This window comes from Hyla sarda, unplaced genomic scaffold (genome assembly GCF_029499605.1).
Source record: "Hyla sarda isolate aHylSar1 unplaced genomic scaffold, aHylSar1.hap1 scaffold_399, whole genome shotgun sequence".
In the NCBI taxonomy this organism is placed as follows: domain Eukaryota; kingdom Metazoa; phylum Chordata; class Amphibia; order Anura; family Hylidae; genus Hyla; species Hyla sarda.
In genome coordinates, this window is record NW_026610416.1 from 245,003 (window position 1) to 265,792 (window position 20,790).

Sequence of the window (20,790 nt, forward strand, 5' to 3'; positions counted from 1 at the left end):
CCGCGTCCTGGGACGGTTCAGCCCCCCCTGAGCCCGAGGCTGCGGCATGCTGGGAGATGTGACAGTGAAGGACACAGCCGTCACCCAGCTGGAGCGACGCCACCGTCTGCGAATCATCTCGGAGGAGCTGCCCCTGATATATGAGGCGGACGCAGGGCTCCTGCCCGGGAAACTGACTCCTGGAATGGGAAACATGAGAAGCGTTATAAGGGATCGGCACATAAAAACCCTACAATAATAACCCTATAATATACGTCCTGTTATAAGGGAGCGGCACATAAAAACCCTACAATAATAACCCTATAATAATAACCCTATAATAATAACCCTATAATATCCGTCCTGTTATAAAGGGATCGGCACATAAAAACCCTACAATAATAACCCTATAATAACAACCCTATAATAACCCTATAATATCCGTCCTTTTATAAGGGATCGGCACATAAAAACCCTACAATAATAACCCTATAATAATAACCCTATAATATCCGTCCTTTTATAAGGGATCGGCACATAAAAACCCTACAATAATAACCCTATAATATACGCCCTGTTATAAGGGATCGGCACATAAAAACCCTACAATAATAACCCTATAATATCCGTCCTTTTATAAGGGATCGGCACATAAAAACCCTACAATAATAACCCTATAATATACGCCCTGTTATAAGGGATCGGCACATAAAAACCCTACAATAATAACCCTATAATATCCGTCCTGTTATAAGGGATCGGCACATAAAAACCCTACAATAATAACCCTATAATATACGTCCTGTTATAAGGGATCGGCACATAATAACCCTACAATAATAACCCTATAATATCCGTCCTGTTATAAGGGATCGGCACATAAAAACCCTACAATAATAACCCTATAATAATAACCCTATAATATCCGTCCTGTTATAAGGGATCGGCACATAAAAACCCTACAATAATAACCCTATAATAATAACCCTATAATATCCGTCCTTTTATAAGGGATCGGCACATAAAAACCCTACAATAATAACCCTATAATATCTGTCCTGTTATAAGGGATCAGCACATAAAAACCCTATAATGTCCGTCCTGTTATAAGGGATCGGCACATAACATAACCCTATAATAACCCAATAATATCCGTCCTGTTATAAAGGATCGGCACATAAAAACCCTATAATAATAACCCAATAATATCCATCCTGTTATAAGGGATCGGCACATAACCCTATAATAATAACCCTATAATATCCGTCCTGTTATAAGGGATCGCCACATAATAACCCTATAATATCCGTCTTGTTATAAAGGATCGGCACATAATAACCCTACAATAATAACCCTATAATATCCGTCCTGTTATAAGGGATCGGCAGATAAAAACCCTATAATATCCGTCCTGTTATAAGGGATCGGCAGATAAAAACCCTATAATATGCGTCCTGTTATAAGGGATCGGCACATAATAACCCTATAATATCTGGCCTGCAGCGGTCCCGGCGGGCAGGAGGGAGCGGCGGCAGAGGTCCCGGCGGGCATAACCCTATAATAATAACCCTATAATATCCGTCCTGTTATAAGGGATCGGCACATAAAAACCCTACAATAATAACCCTATAATAATAACCCTATAATATCCATCCTTTTATAAGGGATCATCACATAATAACCCTACAATAATAACCCTATAATATCCGTCCTGTTATAAGGGATCGGCACATAATAACGCTACATCATCTGTCCTGTTATAAGGGATCGGCACATAATAACATAACCCTATAATATCTGGCCTGCAGCGGTCCCGGCGGGCAGGAGGGAGCGGCGGCAGAGGTCCCGGCGGGCAGGAGGGAGCAGCGGCAGAGGTCCCGGCGGGCAGGAGGGAGCAGCGGCAGAGGTCCCGGCGGGCAGGAGAGAGCGGCGGCAGAGGTCCCGGCGGGCATAACCCTATAATAACCCTATAATATCCGTCCTTTTATAAGGGATCGGCACATAAAAACCCTACAATAATAACCCTATAATATCCGTCCTTTTATAAGGGATCGGCACATAAAAACCCTACAATAATAACCCTATAATATACGTCCTGTTATAAGGGATCGGCACATAAAAACCCTATAATAACAATCCTATAATGTCCGTCCTGTTATAAGGGATCGGCACATAACATAACCCTATAATAACCCAATAATATCCGTCCTGTTATAAAGGATCGGCACATAACCCTATAATAATAACCCAATAATATCCATCCTGTTATAAGGGATCGCCACATAATAACCCTATAATATCCGTCCTGTTATAAGGGATCGCCACATAATAACCCTATAATATCTGTCCTGTTATAAAGGATCGGCACATAATAAACCTACAATAATAACCCTATAATATCAGTCCTGTTATAAGGGATCGGCAGATAAAAACCCTATAATATGCGTCCTGTTATAAGGGATCGGTATATAATAACCCTGTAATAATAACCCTATAATATCCGTCCTGTTATAAGGGATCGGCACATGAAAACCCTATAATAATAACCCTATAATATCCGTCCTGTTATAAGGGATCGCCACATAATAACCCTATAATATCTGTCCTGTTATAAAGGATCGGCACATAATAAACCTACAATAATAACCCTATAATATCAGTCCTGTTATAAGGGATCGGCAGATAAAAACCCTATAATATGCGTCCTGTTATAAGGGATCGGTATATAATAACCCTGTAATAATAACCCTATAATATCCATCCTGTTATAAGGGATCGGTATATAATAACCCTGTAATAATAACCCTATAATATCCATCCTGTTATAAGGGATCGGCACATAATAACCCTATAATAATAACCCTACATCATCTGTCCTGTTATAAGGGATCGGCACATAATAACATAACCCTATAATATCTGGCCTGCAGCGGTCCCGGCGGGGAGGAGGGAGCGGCGGCAGCGGTCCCGGCGGGGAGGAAGGAGCGGCGGCAGCGGTCCCGGCGGGGAGGAAGGAGCGGCGGCAGCGGTCCCGGCGGGGAGGAAGGAGCGGCGGCAGCGGTCCCGGCGGGGAGGAAGGAGCGGCGGCAGCGGTCCCGGCGGGGAGGAAGGAGCGGCGGCAGCGGTCCCGACGCGGAAGAGGGAGCGGCGGCGGAGGGGGGAGAAGCAGCGGTCCCGGCGGGGAGGAAGGAGCGGTAGGGGTCTCGGCGGGGAGGAGGGAGCGGCAGCGGTCCCGGCGGGGAGGAGGGAGCGGTAGGGGTCCCGCCGGGGAGGAGGGAGCGGTGGTCCCGTGGGGGTTTACCGTCCGCACCCCTCTTCTCTCACCTCTTGATGTGCAGGATGGAGTCGGTCGGCCGGACATTCACCACTCTCTCCGTTTCATTCAAGAACTTCAACCTCAATGTGATTGTATCCTGGCTCCCGGTGGGGTGCGCCTGTGTTTGGGGTCCCCTGTTCCGGACAGTGGGAGACTCTGTATTATCAGGGTGCGCCTGTGTTTGAGGTCCCCTGCCCCCTGTATTATCAGGGTGCGCCTGTGTTTGAGGTCCCATGTCCCCTGCATTCTCAGGGTGCGCCTGTGTTTGAGGTCCCCTGTCCCCTGTATTCTCAGGGTGCGCCTGTGTTTGAGGTCCCCTGTCCCCTGTATTCTCAGGGTGCGCCTGTGTTTGAGGTCCCCTGTCCCCTGTATTCTCAGGGTCATTGAGGTCAGTGCAGTGCAGTGAGGGTCCCCCTTCTACAGGTGAGAGGTCAGGGCCGGTGGAGGAGTTCCCGTCAGTGATGGTCGTAGGGGACCCCTCAGGTACAGGATCATTAGGGGCCCTCAGGTCCCGCTCCGGTCCGTGTCCCCCAGAGCTGTTCCGTCCACCATAGATCTGAGATGACCACGGAGCCGATCCCCGCTCAGACGTGTGGGTAGAAATCCAGGCCAAAGCCACCACCGAAAGGAGGAAAAGGAGGGCACAGAGGAGGGTGACCTCATCCCCAACACCTTCTATGAGGGCCATGAGGGCTCACTGCAAGAGAGGACACCGGATTACATCACAGCAGGGGCCCCAACATACACCCGGGGCCCCACATCACACACAGCACTGTAGGGGCCCTCATTATACACCCGGGGGCCCCACATCACACAGCACTGTAGGGGCCCTCATTATACACCCGGGGGCCCCACATCACACAGCACTGTAGGGGCCCTCATTATACACCCGGGGGCCCCACATCACACACAGCACTGTAGGGGCCCTCATTATACACCCGGGGGCCCCACATCACACAGCACTGTAGGGGCCCTCATTATACACCCGGGGGCCCCACATCACACACAGCACTGTAGGGGCCCTCATTATACACCCGGGGGCCCCACATCACACAGCACTGTAGGGGCCCTCATTATACACCCGGGGGCCCCACATCACACACAGCACTGTAGGGGCCCTCATTATACACCCGGGGGCCCCACATCACACAGCACTGTAGGGGCCCTCATTATACACCCGGGGGCCCCACATCACACACAGCACTGTAGGGGCCCTCATTATACACCCGGGGGCCCCACATCACACACAGCACTGTAGGGGCCCTCATTATACACCCGGGGGCCCCACATCACACACAGCACTGTAGGGGCCCTCATTATACACCCGGGGGCCCCACATCACACAGCACTGTAGGGGCCCTCATTATACACCCGGGGGCCCCACATCACACACAGCACTGTAGGGGCCCTCATTATACACCCGGGGGCCCCACATCACACACAGCACTGTAGGGGCCCTCATTATACACCCGGGGGCCCCACATCACACACAGCACTGTAGGGGCCCTCATTATACACCCGGGGCCCCACATCACACACAGCACTGTAGGGGCCCTCATTATACACCCGGGGGCCCAACATCACACACAGCACTGTAGGGGCCCTCATTATACACCCGGGGCCCCACATCACACAGCACTGTAGGGGCCCTCATTATACACCCGGGGGCCCACATCACACAGCACTGTAGGGGCCCTCATTATACACCCGGGGGCCCCACATCACACACAGCACTGTAGGGGCCCTCATTATACACCCGGGGGCCCCACATCACACACAGCACTGTAGGGGCCCTCATTATACACCCGGGGCACCACATCACACAGCACTGTAGGGGCCCTCATTATACACCCGGGGGCCCCACATCACACACAGCACTGTAGGGGCCCTCATTATACACCCGGGGCCCCACATCACACAGCACTGTAGGGGCTCTCATTATACACCCGGGGGCCCCACATCACACACAGCACTGTTGGGGCCCTCATTATACACCCAGGGGCCTCACATCACACACAGCACTGTAGGGGCCCTCATTATACACCCGTGGGCCCCACATCACACAGCACTGTAGGGGCCCTCATTATACACCCGGGGCACCACATCACACAGCACTGTAGGGGCCCTCATTATACACCCGGGGGCCCCACATCACACACAGCACTGTAGGGGCCCTCATTATACACCCGGGGCCCCACATCACACACAGCACTGTAGGGGCCCTCATTATACACCCGGGGGCCCCACATCACACACAGCACTGTAGGGGCCCTCATTATACACCCGGGGGCCCCACATCACACACAGCACTGTAGGGGCCCTCATTATACACCCGGGGGCCCCACATCACACACAGCACTGTAGGGGCCCTCATTATACACCCGGGGGCCCCACATCACACACAGCACTGTAGGGGCCCTCATTATACACCCGGGGGCCCCACATAACACACCACTGTAGGGGCCCTCATTATACACCCGGGGGCCCCACATCACACACAGCACTGTTGGGGCCCTCATTATACACCCGGGGGGCCCCACATCACACACAGCACTGTAGGGGCCCTCATTATACACCCGGGGGCCCCACATCACACACAGCACTGTAGGGGCCCTCATTATACACCCGGGGGCCCCACATCACACACAGCACTGTAGGGGCCCTCATTATACACCCGGGGCCCCACATCACACAGCACTGTAGGGGCCCTCATTATACACCCGGGGGCCCCACATCACACACAGCACTGTAGGGGCCCTCATTATACACCCGGGGGCCCCACATAACACACAGCACTGTAGGGGCCCTCATTATACACCCGGGGGCCCCATATCACACACAGCACTGTAGGGGCCCTCATTATACACCCGGGGCCCCACATCACACACATCACAGCAGGGGCCCCAATATACACCCGGGGCCCCACATCACACACAGCACTGTAGGGGCCCTCATTATACACCCGGGGGCCCCACATCACACACAGCACTGTAGGGGCCCTCATTATACACCCGGGGCACCACATCACACAGCACTGTAGGGGCCCTCATTATACACCCGGGGGCCCCACATCACACAGCACTGTAGGGGCCCTCATTATACACCCGGGGCCCCACATCACACAGCACTGTAAGGGCCCTCATTATACACCCGGGGGCCCCACATCACACACAGCACTGTAGGGGCCCTCATTATACACCCGGGGGCCCCACATCACACACAGCACTGTAGGGGCCCTCATTATACACCCGGGGGCCCCACATCACACACAGCACTGTAGGGGCCCTCATTATACACCCGGGGGCCCCACATCACACACAGCACTGTAGGGGCCCTCATTATACACCCGGGGGCCGACATCACACACAGCACTGTAGGGGCCCTCATTATACACCCGGGGGCCCCACATCACACACAGCACTGTAGGGGCCCTCATTATACACCCGGGGCCCCACATCACACAGCCCTGTAGGGGCCCTCATTATACACCCGGGGCCCCACATCACACAGCACTGTAGGGGCCCTCATTATACACCCGGGGGCCCCACATCACACACAGCACTGTAGGGGCCCTCATTATACACCCGGGGCCCCACATCACACACATCACAGCAGGGGCCCCAATATACACCCGGGGCCCCACATCACACACAGCACTGTAGGGGCCCTCATTATACACCCGGGGCACCCACATCACACAGCACTGTAGGGGCCCTCATTATACACCCGGGGGCCCCACATCACACACAGCACTGTAGGGGCCCTCATTATACACCCGGGGCCCCACATCACACAGCACTGTAGGGGCCCTCATTATACACCCGGGGGCCCCACATCACACACAGCACTGTAGGGGCCCTCATTATACACCCGGGGGCCCCACATCACACACAGCACTGTAGGGGCCCTCATTATACACCCGGGGGCCCCACATCACACACAGCACTGTAGGGGCCCTCATTATACACCCGGGGGCCCCACATCACACACAGCACTGTAGGGGCCCCTCATTATACACCCGGGGGCCCCACATCACACACAGCACTGTAGGGGCCCTCATTATACACCCGGGGGCCCACATCACACACAGCACTGTAGGGGCCCTCATTATACACCCGGGGGCCCCACATCACACACAGCACTGTAGGGGCCCTCATTATACACCCGGGGCCCCACATCACACAGCACTGTAGGGGCCCTCATTATACACCCGGGGCCCCACATCACACAGCACTGTAGGGGCCCTCATTATACACCCGGGGGCCCCACATCACACACAGCACTGTAGGGGCCCTCATTATACACCCGGGGGGCCCCACATCACACACAGCACTGTAGGGGCCCTCATTATACACCCGGGGGCCCCACATCACACACAGCACTGTTGGGGCCCTCATTATACACCCGGGGGCCCCACATCACACAGCACTGTAGGGGCCCTCATTATACACCCGGGGCCCCACATCACACAGCACTGTAGGGGCCCTCATTATACACCCGGGGCCCCACATCACACAGCACTGTAGGGGCCCTCATTATACACCCGGGGGCCCCACATCACACAGCACTGTAGGGGCCCTCATTATACACCCGGGGGCCCCACATCACACACAGTACTGTAGGGGCCCTCATTATACACCCGGGGGCCCCACATCACACACAGCACTGTAGGGGCCCTCATTATACACCCGGGGGCCCCACATCACACAGCACTGTAGGGGCCCTCATTATACACCCGGGGGCCCCACATCACACAGCACTGTAGGGGCCCTCATTATACACCCGGGGGCCCCACATCGCACAGCACTGTAGGGGCCCTCATTATACACCCGGGGGGCCCCACATCACACACAGCACTGTAGGGGCCCTCATTATACACCCGGGGGCCCCACATCACACAGCACTGTAGGGGCCCTCATTATACACCCGGGGGCCCCACATCACACAGCACTGTAGGGGCCCTCATTATACACCCGGGGGCCCCACATCACACAGCACTGTAGGGGCCCTCATTATACACCCGGGGGCCCCACATCACACAGCACTGTAGGTGCCCTCATTATACACCCGGGGGCCCCACATCACACACAGCACTGTAGGGGCCCTCATTATACACCCGGGGGCCCACATCACACAGCACTGTAGGGGCCCTCATTATACACCCGGGGGCCCACATCACACAGCACTGTAGGGGCCCTCATTATACACCCGGGGGCCCCACATCACACAGCACTGTAGGGGCCCTCATTATACACCCGGGGGCCCACATCACACAGCACTGTAGGGGCCCTCATTATACACCCGGGGGCCCCACATCACACACAGCACTGTAGGGGCCCTCATTATACACCCGGGGGCCCACATCACACAGCACTGTAGGGGCCCTCATTATACACCCGGGGGCCCCACATCACACACAGCACTGTTGGGGCCCTCATTATACACCCAGGGGCCCCACATCACACACAGCACTGTAGGGGCCCTCATTATACACCCGGGGGCCCCACATCACACACAGCACTGTAGGGGCCCTCATTATACACCCGGGGCACCACATCACACACAGCACTGTAGGGGCCCTCATGATACACCCGGGGGCCTCACATCACACACAGCACTGTAGGGGCCCTCATTATACACCCGGGGGCCCCACATCACACACAGCACTGTAGGGGCCCTCATTATACACCCGGGGCACCACATCACACAGCACTGTAGGGGCCCTCATTATACACCCGGGGGCCCCACATCACACACAGCACTGTAGGGGCCCTCATGATACACCCGGGGGCCTCACATCACACACAGCACTGTAGGGGCCCTCATTATACACCCGGGGGCACCACATCACACACAGCACTGTAGGGGCCCTCATTATACACCCGGGGGCCCCACATCACACACAGCACTGTAGGGGCCCTCATTATACACCCGGGGCCCCACATCACACACAGCACTGTAGGGGCCCTCATTATACACCCGGGGGCCCCACATCACACACAGCACTGTAGGGGCCCTCATTATACACCCGGGGGCCCCACATCACACGGGGCCCCTCATTATACACCCGGGGCCCCACATCACACAGCACTGTAGGGGCCCTCATTATACACCCGGGGGCCCCACATCACACACAGCACTGTAGGGGCCCTCATTATACACCCGGGGGGCCCCACATCACACACAGCACTGTAGGGGCCCTCATTATACACCCGGGGGCCCCACATCACACACAGCACTGTTGGGGCCCTCATTATACACCCGGGGCCCCACATCACACAGCACTGTAGGGGCCCTCATTATACACCCGGGGGCCCCACATCACACAGCACTGTAGGGGCCCTCATTATACACCCGGGGGCCCCACATCACACAGCACTGTAGGGGCCCTCATTATACACCCGGGGGCCCCACATCACACACAGCACTGTAGGGGCCCTCATTATACACCCGGGGGCCCCACATCACACAGCACTGTAGGGGCCCTCATTATACACCCGGGGGCCCCACATCACACAGCACTGTAGGGGCCCTCATTATACACCCGGGGGCCCCACATCACACAGCACTGTAGGGGCCCTCATTATACACCCGGGGGGCCCCACATCACACACAGCACTGTAGGGGCCCTCATTATACACCCGGGGGCCCCACATCACACAGCACTGTAGGGGCCCTCATTATACACCCGGGGGCCCCACATCACACAGCACTGTAGGGGCCCTCATTATACACCCGGGGGCCCCACATCACACAGCACTGTAGGGGCCCTCATTATACACCCGGGGCCCCACATCACAGCACTGTAGGGGCCCTCATTATACACCCGGGGGCCCCACATCACACAGCACTGTAGGGGCCCTCATTATACACCCGGGGGCCCCACATCACACAGCACTGTAGGGGCCCTCATTATACACCCGGGGGCCCCACATCACACAGCACTGTAGGGGCCCTCATTATACACCCGGGGGCCCACATCACACAGCACTGTAGGGGCCCTCATTATACACCCGGGGGCCCCACATCACACACAGCACTGTAGGGGCCCTCATTATACACCCGGGGGCCCCACATCACACACAGCACTGTTGGGGCCCTCATTATACACCCGGGGGCCCACATCACACAGCACTGTAGGGGCCCTCATTATACACCCGGGGGCCCCACATCACACACAGCACTGTAGGGGCCCTCATGATACACCCGGGGGCCTCACATCACACACAGCACTGTAGGGGCCCTCATTATACACCCAGGGGCCCCACATCACACACAGCACTGTAGGGGCCCTCATTATACACCCGGGGGCCCCACATCACACACAGCACTGTAGGGGCCCTCATTATACACCCGGGGGCACCACATCACACACAGCACTGTAGGGGCCCTCATTATACACCCGGGGGCCCCACATCACACAGCACTGTAGGGGCCCTCATTATACACCCGGGGGCCCCACATCACACACAGCACTGTAGGGGCCCTCATTATACACCCGGGGCCCCACATCACACAGCACTGTAGGGGCCCTCATTATACACCCGGGGCCCCACATCACACAGCACTGTAGGGGCCCTCATTATACACCCGGGGGCCCACATCACACAGCACTGTAGGGGCCCTCATTATACACCCGGGGGCCCCACATCACACACAGCACTGTAGGGGCCCTCATTATACACCCAGGGGCCTCACATCACACACAGCACTGTAGGGGCCCTCATTATACACCCGGGGCCCCACATCACACACAGCACTGTAGGGGCCCTCATTATACACCCGGGGGCCCCACATCACACAGCACTGTAGGGGCCCTCATTATACACCCGGGGGCCCCACATCACACAGCACTGTAGGGGCCCTCATTATACACCCGGGCGCCCCACATCACACACAGCACTGTAGGGGCCCTCATTATACACCCGGGGGCCCACATCACACACAGCACTGTAGGGGCCCTCATTATACACCCGGGGCCCCACATCACACACAGCACTGTAGGGGCCCTCATTATACACCCGGGCACCCCACATCACACACAGCACTGTAGGGGCCCTCATTATACACCCGGGGGCCCCACATCACACACAGCACTGTAGGGGCCCTCATTATACACCCGGGGGCCCACATCACACAGCACTGTAGGGGCCCTCATTATACACCCGGGGGCCCCACATCACACAGCACTGTAGGGGCCCTCATTATACACCCGGGGGCCCCACATCACACACAGCACTGTTGGGGCCCTCATTATACACCCGGGGGGCCCACATCACACACAGCACTGTAGGGGCCCTCATTATACACCCGGGGGCCCCACATCACACACAGCACTGTTGGGGCCCTCATTATACACCCGGGGCCCCACATCACACAGCACTGTAGGGGCCCTCATTATACACCCGGGGGCCCCACATCACACACAGTACTGTAGGGGCCCTCATTATACACCCGGGGGCCCACATCACACACAGCACTGTAGGGGCCCTCATTATACACCCGGGGGCCCCACATCACACAGCACTGTAGGGGCCCTCATTATACACCCGGGGGCCCCACATCACACACAGCACTGTAGGGGCCCTCATTATACACCCGGGGGCCCCACATCACACACAGCACTGTAGGGGCCCTCATTATACACCCGGGGGCCCCACATCACACACAGCACTGTAGGGGCCCTCATTATACACCCGGGGGCCCACATCACACAGCACTGTAGGGGCCCTCATTATACACCCGGGGGCCCCACATCACACACAGCACTGTAGGGGCCCTCATTATACACCCGGGCGCCCCACATCACACACAGCACTGTAGGGGCCCTCATTATACACCCGGGGGCCCACATCACACAGCACTGTAGGGGCCCTCATTATACACCCGGGGGCCCCACATCACACAGCACTGTAGGGGCCCTCATTATACACCCGGGCGCCCCACATCACACAGCACTGTAGGGGCCCTCATTATACACCCGGGGGCCCCACATCACACACAGCACTGTTGGGGCCCTCATTATACACCCGGGGGGCCCACATCACACACAGCACTGTAGGGGCCCTCATTATACACCCGGGGGCCCCACATCACACACAGCACTGTTGGGGCCCTCATTATACACCCGGGGCCCCACATCACACAGCACTGTAGGGGCCCTCATTATACACCCGGGGGCCCCACATCACACACAGTACTGTAGGGGCCCTCATTATACACCCGGGGGCCCCACATCACACACAGCACTGTAGGGGCCCTCATTATACACCCGGGGGCCCCACATCACACAGCACTGTAGGGGCCCTCATTATACACCCGGGGGCCCCACATCACACACAGCACTGTAGGGGCCCTCATTATACACCCGGGGGCCCCACATCACACACAGCACTGTAGGGGCCCTCATTATACACCCGGGGGCCCCACATCACACAGCACTGTAGGGGCCCTCATTATACACCCGGGGGCCCCACATCACACAGCACTGTAGGGGCCCTCATTATACACCCGGGGGCCCCACATCACACAGCACTGTAGGGGCCCTCATTATACACCCGGGGGCCCCACATCACACAGCACTGTAGGGGCCCTCATTATACACCCGGGGCCCCACATCACACAGCACTGTAGGGGCCCTCATTATACATCCGGGGCCCCACATCACACACAGCACTGTAGGGGCCCTCATTATACACCCGGGGGGCCCCACATCACACACAGCACTGTAGGGGCCCTCATTATACACCCGGGGGCCCCACATCACACAGCACTGTAGGGGCCCTCATTATACACCCGGGGGCCCCACATCACACAGCACTGTAGGGGCCCTCATTATACACCCGGGGCCCCACATCACACAGCACTGTAGGGGCCCTCATTATACACCCGGGGCCCCACATCACACAGCACTGTAGGGGCCCTCATTATACACCCGGGGGCCCCACATCACACACAGCACTGTAGGGGCCCTCATTATACACCCGGGGGCCCCACATCACACACAGCACTGTTGGGGCCCTCATTATACACCCAGGGGCCCCACATCACACACAGCACTGTAGGGGCCCTCATTATACACCCGGGGGCCCCACATCACACACAGCACTGTAGGGGCCCTCATTATACACCCGGGGGCCTCACATCACACACAGCACTGTAGGGGCCCTCATTATACACCCGGGGGCCCCACATCACACACAGCACTGTAGGGGCCCTCATTATACACCCGGGGGCCCCACATCACACACAGCACTGTAGGGGCCCTCATTATACACCCGGGGGCCCCACATCACACACAGCACTGTAGGGGCCCTCATTATACACCCGGGGGCCTCACATCACACAGCACTGTAGGGGCCCTCATTATACACCCGGGGCCCCACATCACACACAGCACTGTAGGGGCCCTCATTATACACCCGGGGGCCCCACATCACACACAGCACTGTAGGGGCCCTCATTATACACCCGGGGGCCCCACATCACACACAGCACTGTAGGGGCCCTCATTATACACCCAGGGGCCCCACATCACACACAGCACTGTAGGGGCCCTCATTATACACCCGGGGCCCCACATCACACAGCACTGTAGGGGCCCTCATTATACACCCGGGGGCCCCACATCACACACAGCACTGTAGGGGCCCTCATTATACACCCGGGGCCCCACATCACACAGCACTGTAGGGGCCCTCATTATACACCCGGGGCCCCACATCACACAGCACTGTAGGGGCCCTCATTATACACCCGGGGCCCCACATCACACAGCACTGTAGGGGCCCTCATTATACACCCGGGGCACCACATCACACACAGCACTGTAGGGGCCCTCATTATACACCCGGGGGCCCCACATCACACACAGCACTGTAGGGGCCCTCATTATACACCCGGGGGCCCCCCATCACACACAGCACTGTAGGGGCCCTCATTATACACCCGGGGGCCCCACATCACACAGCACTGTAGGGGCCCTCATTATACACCCGGGGGCCCCACATCACACAGCACTGTAGGGGCCCTCATTATACACCCGGGGCCCCACATCACAGCACTGTAGGGGCCCTCATTATACACCCGGGGGCCCCACATCACACAGCACTGTAGGGGCCCTCATTATACACCCGGGGGCCCCACATCACACAGCACTGTAGGGGCCCTCATTATACACCCGGGGGCCCCACATCACACAGCACTGTAGGGGCCCTCATTATACACCCGGGGGCCCCACATCACACAGCACTGTAGGGGCCCTCATTATACACCCGGGGGCCCCACATCACACACAGCACTGTAGGGGCCCTCATTATACACCCGGGGGCCCCACATCACACACAGCACTGTAGGGGCCCTCATGATACACCCGGGGGCCCACATCACACAGCACTGTAGGGGCCCTCATTATACACCCGGGGGCCCCACATCACACACAGCACTGTAGGGGCCCTCATGATACACCCGGGGGCCTCACATCACACACAGCACTGTAGGGGCCCTCATTATACACCCAGGGGCCCCACATCACACACAGCACTGTAGGGGCCCTCATTATACACCCGGGGGCCCCACATCACACACAGCACTGTAGGGGCCCTCATTATACACCCGGGGGCACCACATCACACACAGCACTGTAGGGGCCCTCATTATACACCCGGGGGCCCCACATCACACAGCACTGTAGGGGCCCTCATTATACACCCGGGGGCCCCACATCACACACAGCACTGTAGGGGCCCTCATTATACACCCGGGGCCCCACATCACACAGCACTGTAGGGGCCCTCATTATACACCCGGGGCCCCACATCACACAGCACTGTAGGGGCCCTCATTATACACCCGGGGGCCCACATCACACAGCACTGTAGGGGCCCTCATTATACACCCGGGGGCCCCACATCACACACAGCACTGTAGGGGCCCTCATTATACACCCAGGGGCCTCACATCACACACAGCACTGTAGGGGCCCTCATTATACACCCGGGGCCCCACATCACACACAGCACTGTAGGGGCCCTCATTATACACCCGGGGCCCCACATCACACAGCACTGTAGGGGCCCTCATTATACACCCGGGGGCCCCACATCACACAGCACTGTAGGGGCCCTCATTATACACCCGGGGGCCCCACATCACACAGCACTGTAGGGGCCCTCATTATACACCCGGGCGCCCCACATCACACACAGCACTGTAGGGGCCCTCATTATACACCCGGGGGCCCCACATCACACACAGCACTGTAGGGGCCCTCATTATACACCTGGGGGCCCCACATCACACACAGCACTGTAGGGGCCCTCATTATACACCCGGGGGCCCACATCACACAGCACTGTAGGGGCCCTCATTATACACCCGGGGGCCCCACATCACACACAGCACTGTAGGGGCCCTCATTATACACCCGGGGGCCCACATCACACAGCACTGTAGGGGCCCTCATTATACACCCGGGGGCCCCACATCACACAGCACTGTAGGGGCCCTCATTATACACCCGGGGCGCCCCACATCACACACAGCACTGTAGGGGCCCTCATTATACACCCGGGGGCCCCACATCACACACAGCACTGTAGGGGCCCTCATTATACACCCGGGGGCCCCACATCACACACAGCACTGTTGGGGCCCTCATTATACACCCGGGGGGCCCACATCACACACAGCACTGTAGGGGCCCTCATTATACACCCGGGGGCCCACATCACACAGCACTGTAGGGGCCCTCATTATACACCCGGGGGCCCCACATCACACACAGCACTGTAGGGGCCCTCATTATACACCCGGGGGCCCACATCACACAGCACTGTAGGGGCCCTCATTATACACCCGGGGGCCCCACATCACACAGCACTGTAGGGGCCCTCATTATACACCCGGGCGCCCCACATCACACACAGCACTGTAGGGGCCCTCATTATACACCCGGGGGCCCCACATCACACACAGCACTGTAGGGGCCCTCATTATACACCCGGGGGCCCCACATCACACACAGCACTGTTGGGGCCCTCATTATACACCCGGGGGGCCCACATCACACACAGCACTGTAGGGGCCCTCATTATACACCCGGGGGCCCCACATCACACACAGCACTGTTGGGGCCCTCATTATACACCCGGGGCCCCACATCACACAGCACTGTAGGGGCCCTCATTATACACCCGGGGGCCCCACATCACACACAGTACTGTAGGGGCCCTCATTATACACCCGGGGGCCCACATCACACACAGCACTGTAGGGGCCCTCATTATACACCCGGGGGCCCCACATCACACAGCACTGTAGGGGCCCTCATTATACACCCGGGGGCCCCACATCACACACAGCACTGTAGGGGCCCTCATTATACACCCGGGGGCCCCACATCACACAGCACTGTAGGGGCCCTCATTATACACCCGGGGGCCCCACATCACACAGCACTGTAGGGGCCCTCATTATACACCCGGGGGCCCCACATCACACAGCACTGTAGGGGCCCTCATTATACACCCGGGGGCCCCACATCACACACAGTACTGTAGGGGCCCTCATTATACACCCGGGGGCCCACATCACACACAGCACTGTAGGGGCCCTCATTATACACCCGGGGGCCCCACATCACACACAGCACTGTAGGGGCCCTCATTATACACCCGGGGCCCCACATCACACACAGCACTGTAGGGGCCCTCATTATACACCCGGGGGGCCCCACATCACACACAGCACTGTAGGGGCCCTCATTATACACCCGGGGGCCCCACATCACACAGCACTGTAGGGGCCCTCATTATACACCCGGGGGCCCCACATCACACAGCACTGTAGGGGCCCTCATTATACACCCGGGGCCCCACATCACACAGCACTGTAGGGGCCCTCATTATACACCCGGGGCCCCACATCACACAGCACTGTAGGGGCCCTCATTATACACCCGGGGGCCCCACATCACACACAGCACTGTAGGGGCCCTCATTATACACCCGGGGGCCCCACATCACACACAGCACTGTTGGGGCCCTCATTATACACCCAGGGGCCCCACATCACACACAGCACTGTAGGGGCCCTCATTATACACCCGGGGGCCCCACATCACACACAGCACTGTAGGGGCCCTCATTATACACCCGGGGGCCTCACATCACACACAGCACTGTAGGGGCCCTCATTATACACCCGGGGGCCCCACATCACACACAGCACTGTAGGGGCCCTCATTATACACCCGGGGGCCCCACATCACACAGCACTGTAGGGGCCCTCATTATACACCCGGGGGCCCCACATCACACACAGCACTGTAGGGGCCCTCATTATACACCCGGGGGCCTCACATCACACAGCACTGTAGGGGCCCTCATTATACACCCGGGGGCCCCACATCACACACAGCACTGTAGGGGCCCTCATTATACACCCGGGGGCCCCACATCACACACAGCACTGTAGGGGCCCTCATTATACACCCGGGGGCCCCACATCACACACAGCACTGTAGGGGCCCTCATTATACACCCGGGGGCCCCACATCACACACAGCACTGTAGGGGCCCTCATTATACACCCGGGGCCCCACATCACACACAGCACTGTAGGGGCCCTCATTATACACCCGGGGCCCCACATCACACAGCACTGTAGGGGCCCTCATTATACACCCGGGGCCTCACATCACACAGCACTGTAGGGGCCCTCATTATACACCCGGGGGCCCCACATCACACACAGCACTGTAGGGGCCCTCATTATACACCCGGGGGCCCCACATCACACACAGCACTGTAGGGGCCCTCATTATACACCCGGGGGCCTCACATCACACAGCACTGTAGGGGCCCTCATTATACACCCGGGGGCCCCACATCACACACAGCACTGTAGGGGCCCTCATTATACACCCGGGGCCCCACATCACACAGCACTGTAGGGGCCCTCATTATACACCCGGGGCCCCACATCACACAGCACTGTAGGGGCCCTCATTATACACCCGGGGCCCCACATCACACAGCACTGTAGGGGCCCTCATTATACACCCGGGGGCCCCACATCACACAGCACTGTAGGGGCCCTCATTATACACCCGGGGCCCCACATCACACACATCACAGCAGGGGCCCCACATCACACACAGCACTGTAGGGGCCCTCATTATACACCCGGGGGCCCCACATCACACACAGCACTGTAGGGGCCCTCATTATACACCCGGGGGCCCCACATCACACACAGCACTGTAGGGGCCCTCATTATACACCCGGGGGCCCCACATCACACAGCACTGTAGGGGCCCTCATTATACACCCGGGGGCCCACATCACACACAGCACTGTAGGGGCCCTCATTATACACCCGGGGCCCCACATCACACACAGCACTGTAGGGGCCCTCATTATACACCCGGGGCCCCACATCACACAGCACTGTAGGGGCCCTCATTATACACCCGGGGCCCCACATCACACACAGCACTGTAGGGGCCCTCATTATACACCCGGGGGCCCCACATCACACACAGCACTGTAGGGGCCCTCATTATACACCCGGGGGCCCCACATCACACACAGCACTGTAGGGGCCCTCATTATACACCCGGGGGCCCCACATCACACACAGCACTGTAGGGGCCCTCATTATACACCCGGGGGCCCCACATCACACAGCACTGTAGGGGCCCTCATTATACACCCGGGGGCCCACATCACACACAGCACTGTAGGGGCCCTCATTATACACCCGGGGCCCCACATCACACACAGCACTGTAGGGGCCCTCATTATACACCCGGGGCCCCACATCACACAGCACTGTAGGGGCCCTCATTATACACCCGGGGGCCCCGTCCTCCTCTCCCGGTCCCACCGATACTTACTTCTCCTCGGACACATCACATCTACTGACGTCACAGGACGCGCTGCATGCCGGGAAAGAGAGACAGCGTCACATGACACCTGACAGCCAGTCACAGCTCCCCGCGCCAAACTCTATTAATGCGCGATGTCAGAGACTGATACGATCACCGCACCGATACCTGCACGACACCTCCCGCCTATACCGCACCAACCTCCCGCCTATACCGCACCGATACCTGCCCGACCTCCCGCACCGATACCTGCCCGACACCTCCCGCCTATACCGCACCGATACCTGCACGACACCTCCCGCCTATACCGCACCGATACCTGCACGACACCTCCCGCCTATACCGCACCGATACCTGCCCGACCTCCCGCCTATACCGCACCGATACCTGCCCGACACCTCCCGCCCATACCGCACCGATACCTCACCAACCTCCCGCCTATACCGCACCGATACCTGCCCGACACCTCCCGCCTATACCGCACCGATACCTCACCAACCTCCCGCCTATACCGCACCGATACCTCCCCGACACCTCCCGCCTATACCGCAGCAACACCTGCCCGACACCTCCCGCCTATACCGCACCGATACCTCACCAACCTCCCGCCTATACCACACCGATACCTGCCCGATACCTCCCGCCTATACCGCACCGATACCTCACCAACCTCCCGCCTATACCGCACCGATACCTCACCAACCTCCCGCCTATACCACACCGATACCTGCCCGATACCTCCCGCCTATACCGCACCGATACCTCCCCGACCTCCCGCCTATACCGCACCGATACCTCACCAACCTCCCGCCTATACCGCACCAATACCTGCCCGACACCTCCTGCCTATACCGCACCGATACCTGCCCGACCTCCCGCCTATACCGCACCGATACCTCACCAACCTCCCGCCTATACCGCACCGACACCTGCCCGACACCTCCCGCCTATACCGCACCGATACCTCCCCGACCTCCCGCCTATACCGCACCGATACCTCCCGCTTATACCGCACCGACACCTGCCCGACACCTCCCGCCTATACCGCACCGATACCTGCCCGACACCTCCCGCCTATACCGCACCGATACCTCACCAACCTCTCGCCTATACCGCACCGATACCTGCCCGACACCTCCCGCCTATACCGCACCGATACCTCCCCGACACCTCCCGCCTATACCGCACCGACACCTGCCCGACACCTCCCGCCTATACCGCACCGATACCTGCCCGACACCTCCCGCCTATACCGCACCGATACCTGCCCGACACCTCCCGCCTATACCGCACCGATACCTGCCCGACACCTCCCGCCTATACCGCACCGACACCTGCCCGACACCTCCCGCCTATACCGCACCGACACCTCCCGCCTATACCGCACCGACACCTGCCCGACACCTCCCGCCTATACCGCACCGATACCTGCCCGACACCTCCCGCCTATACCGCACCGATACCTCACCAACCTCCCGCCTATACCGCACCGATACCTGCCCGACACCTCCCGCCTATACCTCACCGATACCTGCCCGACACCTCCCGCCTATACCGCACCGATACCTCCCCGACACCTCCCGCCTATACAGCACCGATACCTGCC

The 20,790-nt window shown here is 58.6% G+C and overlaps 1 protein-coding gene across 2 annotated transcripts in view; it reads right to left on the reverse strand.

Moving 5' to 3' along the window:
- Positions 1-19,315, reverse strand: part of LOC130333104 (transmembrane and ubiquitin-like domain-containing protein 1) — a 19,743-nt gene extending 428 nt beyond the window's left edge. Inside the window, exons 1-3 of one of the 2 annotated variants that reach the window (XM_056553835.1) lie at positions 19,194-19,315; positions 3,304-3,992; positions 1-179 (exon numbers count right to left, since the gene is read on the reverse strand). The exon at positions 1-179 is cut by the window's left edge and continues 428 nt beyond it. In XM_056553835.1, the coding sequence (XP_056409810.1) occupies positions 1-179; positions 3,304-3,983 (859 nt within the window). In that variant the 5' untranslated portion in view covers positions 3,984-3,992; positions 19,194-19,315. Of the gene's footprint in view, positions 180-3,303; positions 3,993-19,183 lie in introns of both variants that reach the window. The other variant, XM_056553836.1, reaches the window with a different exon arrangement.
- Between the last annotated feature and the right edge of the window lie 1,475 nt (positions 19,316-20,790).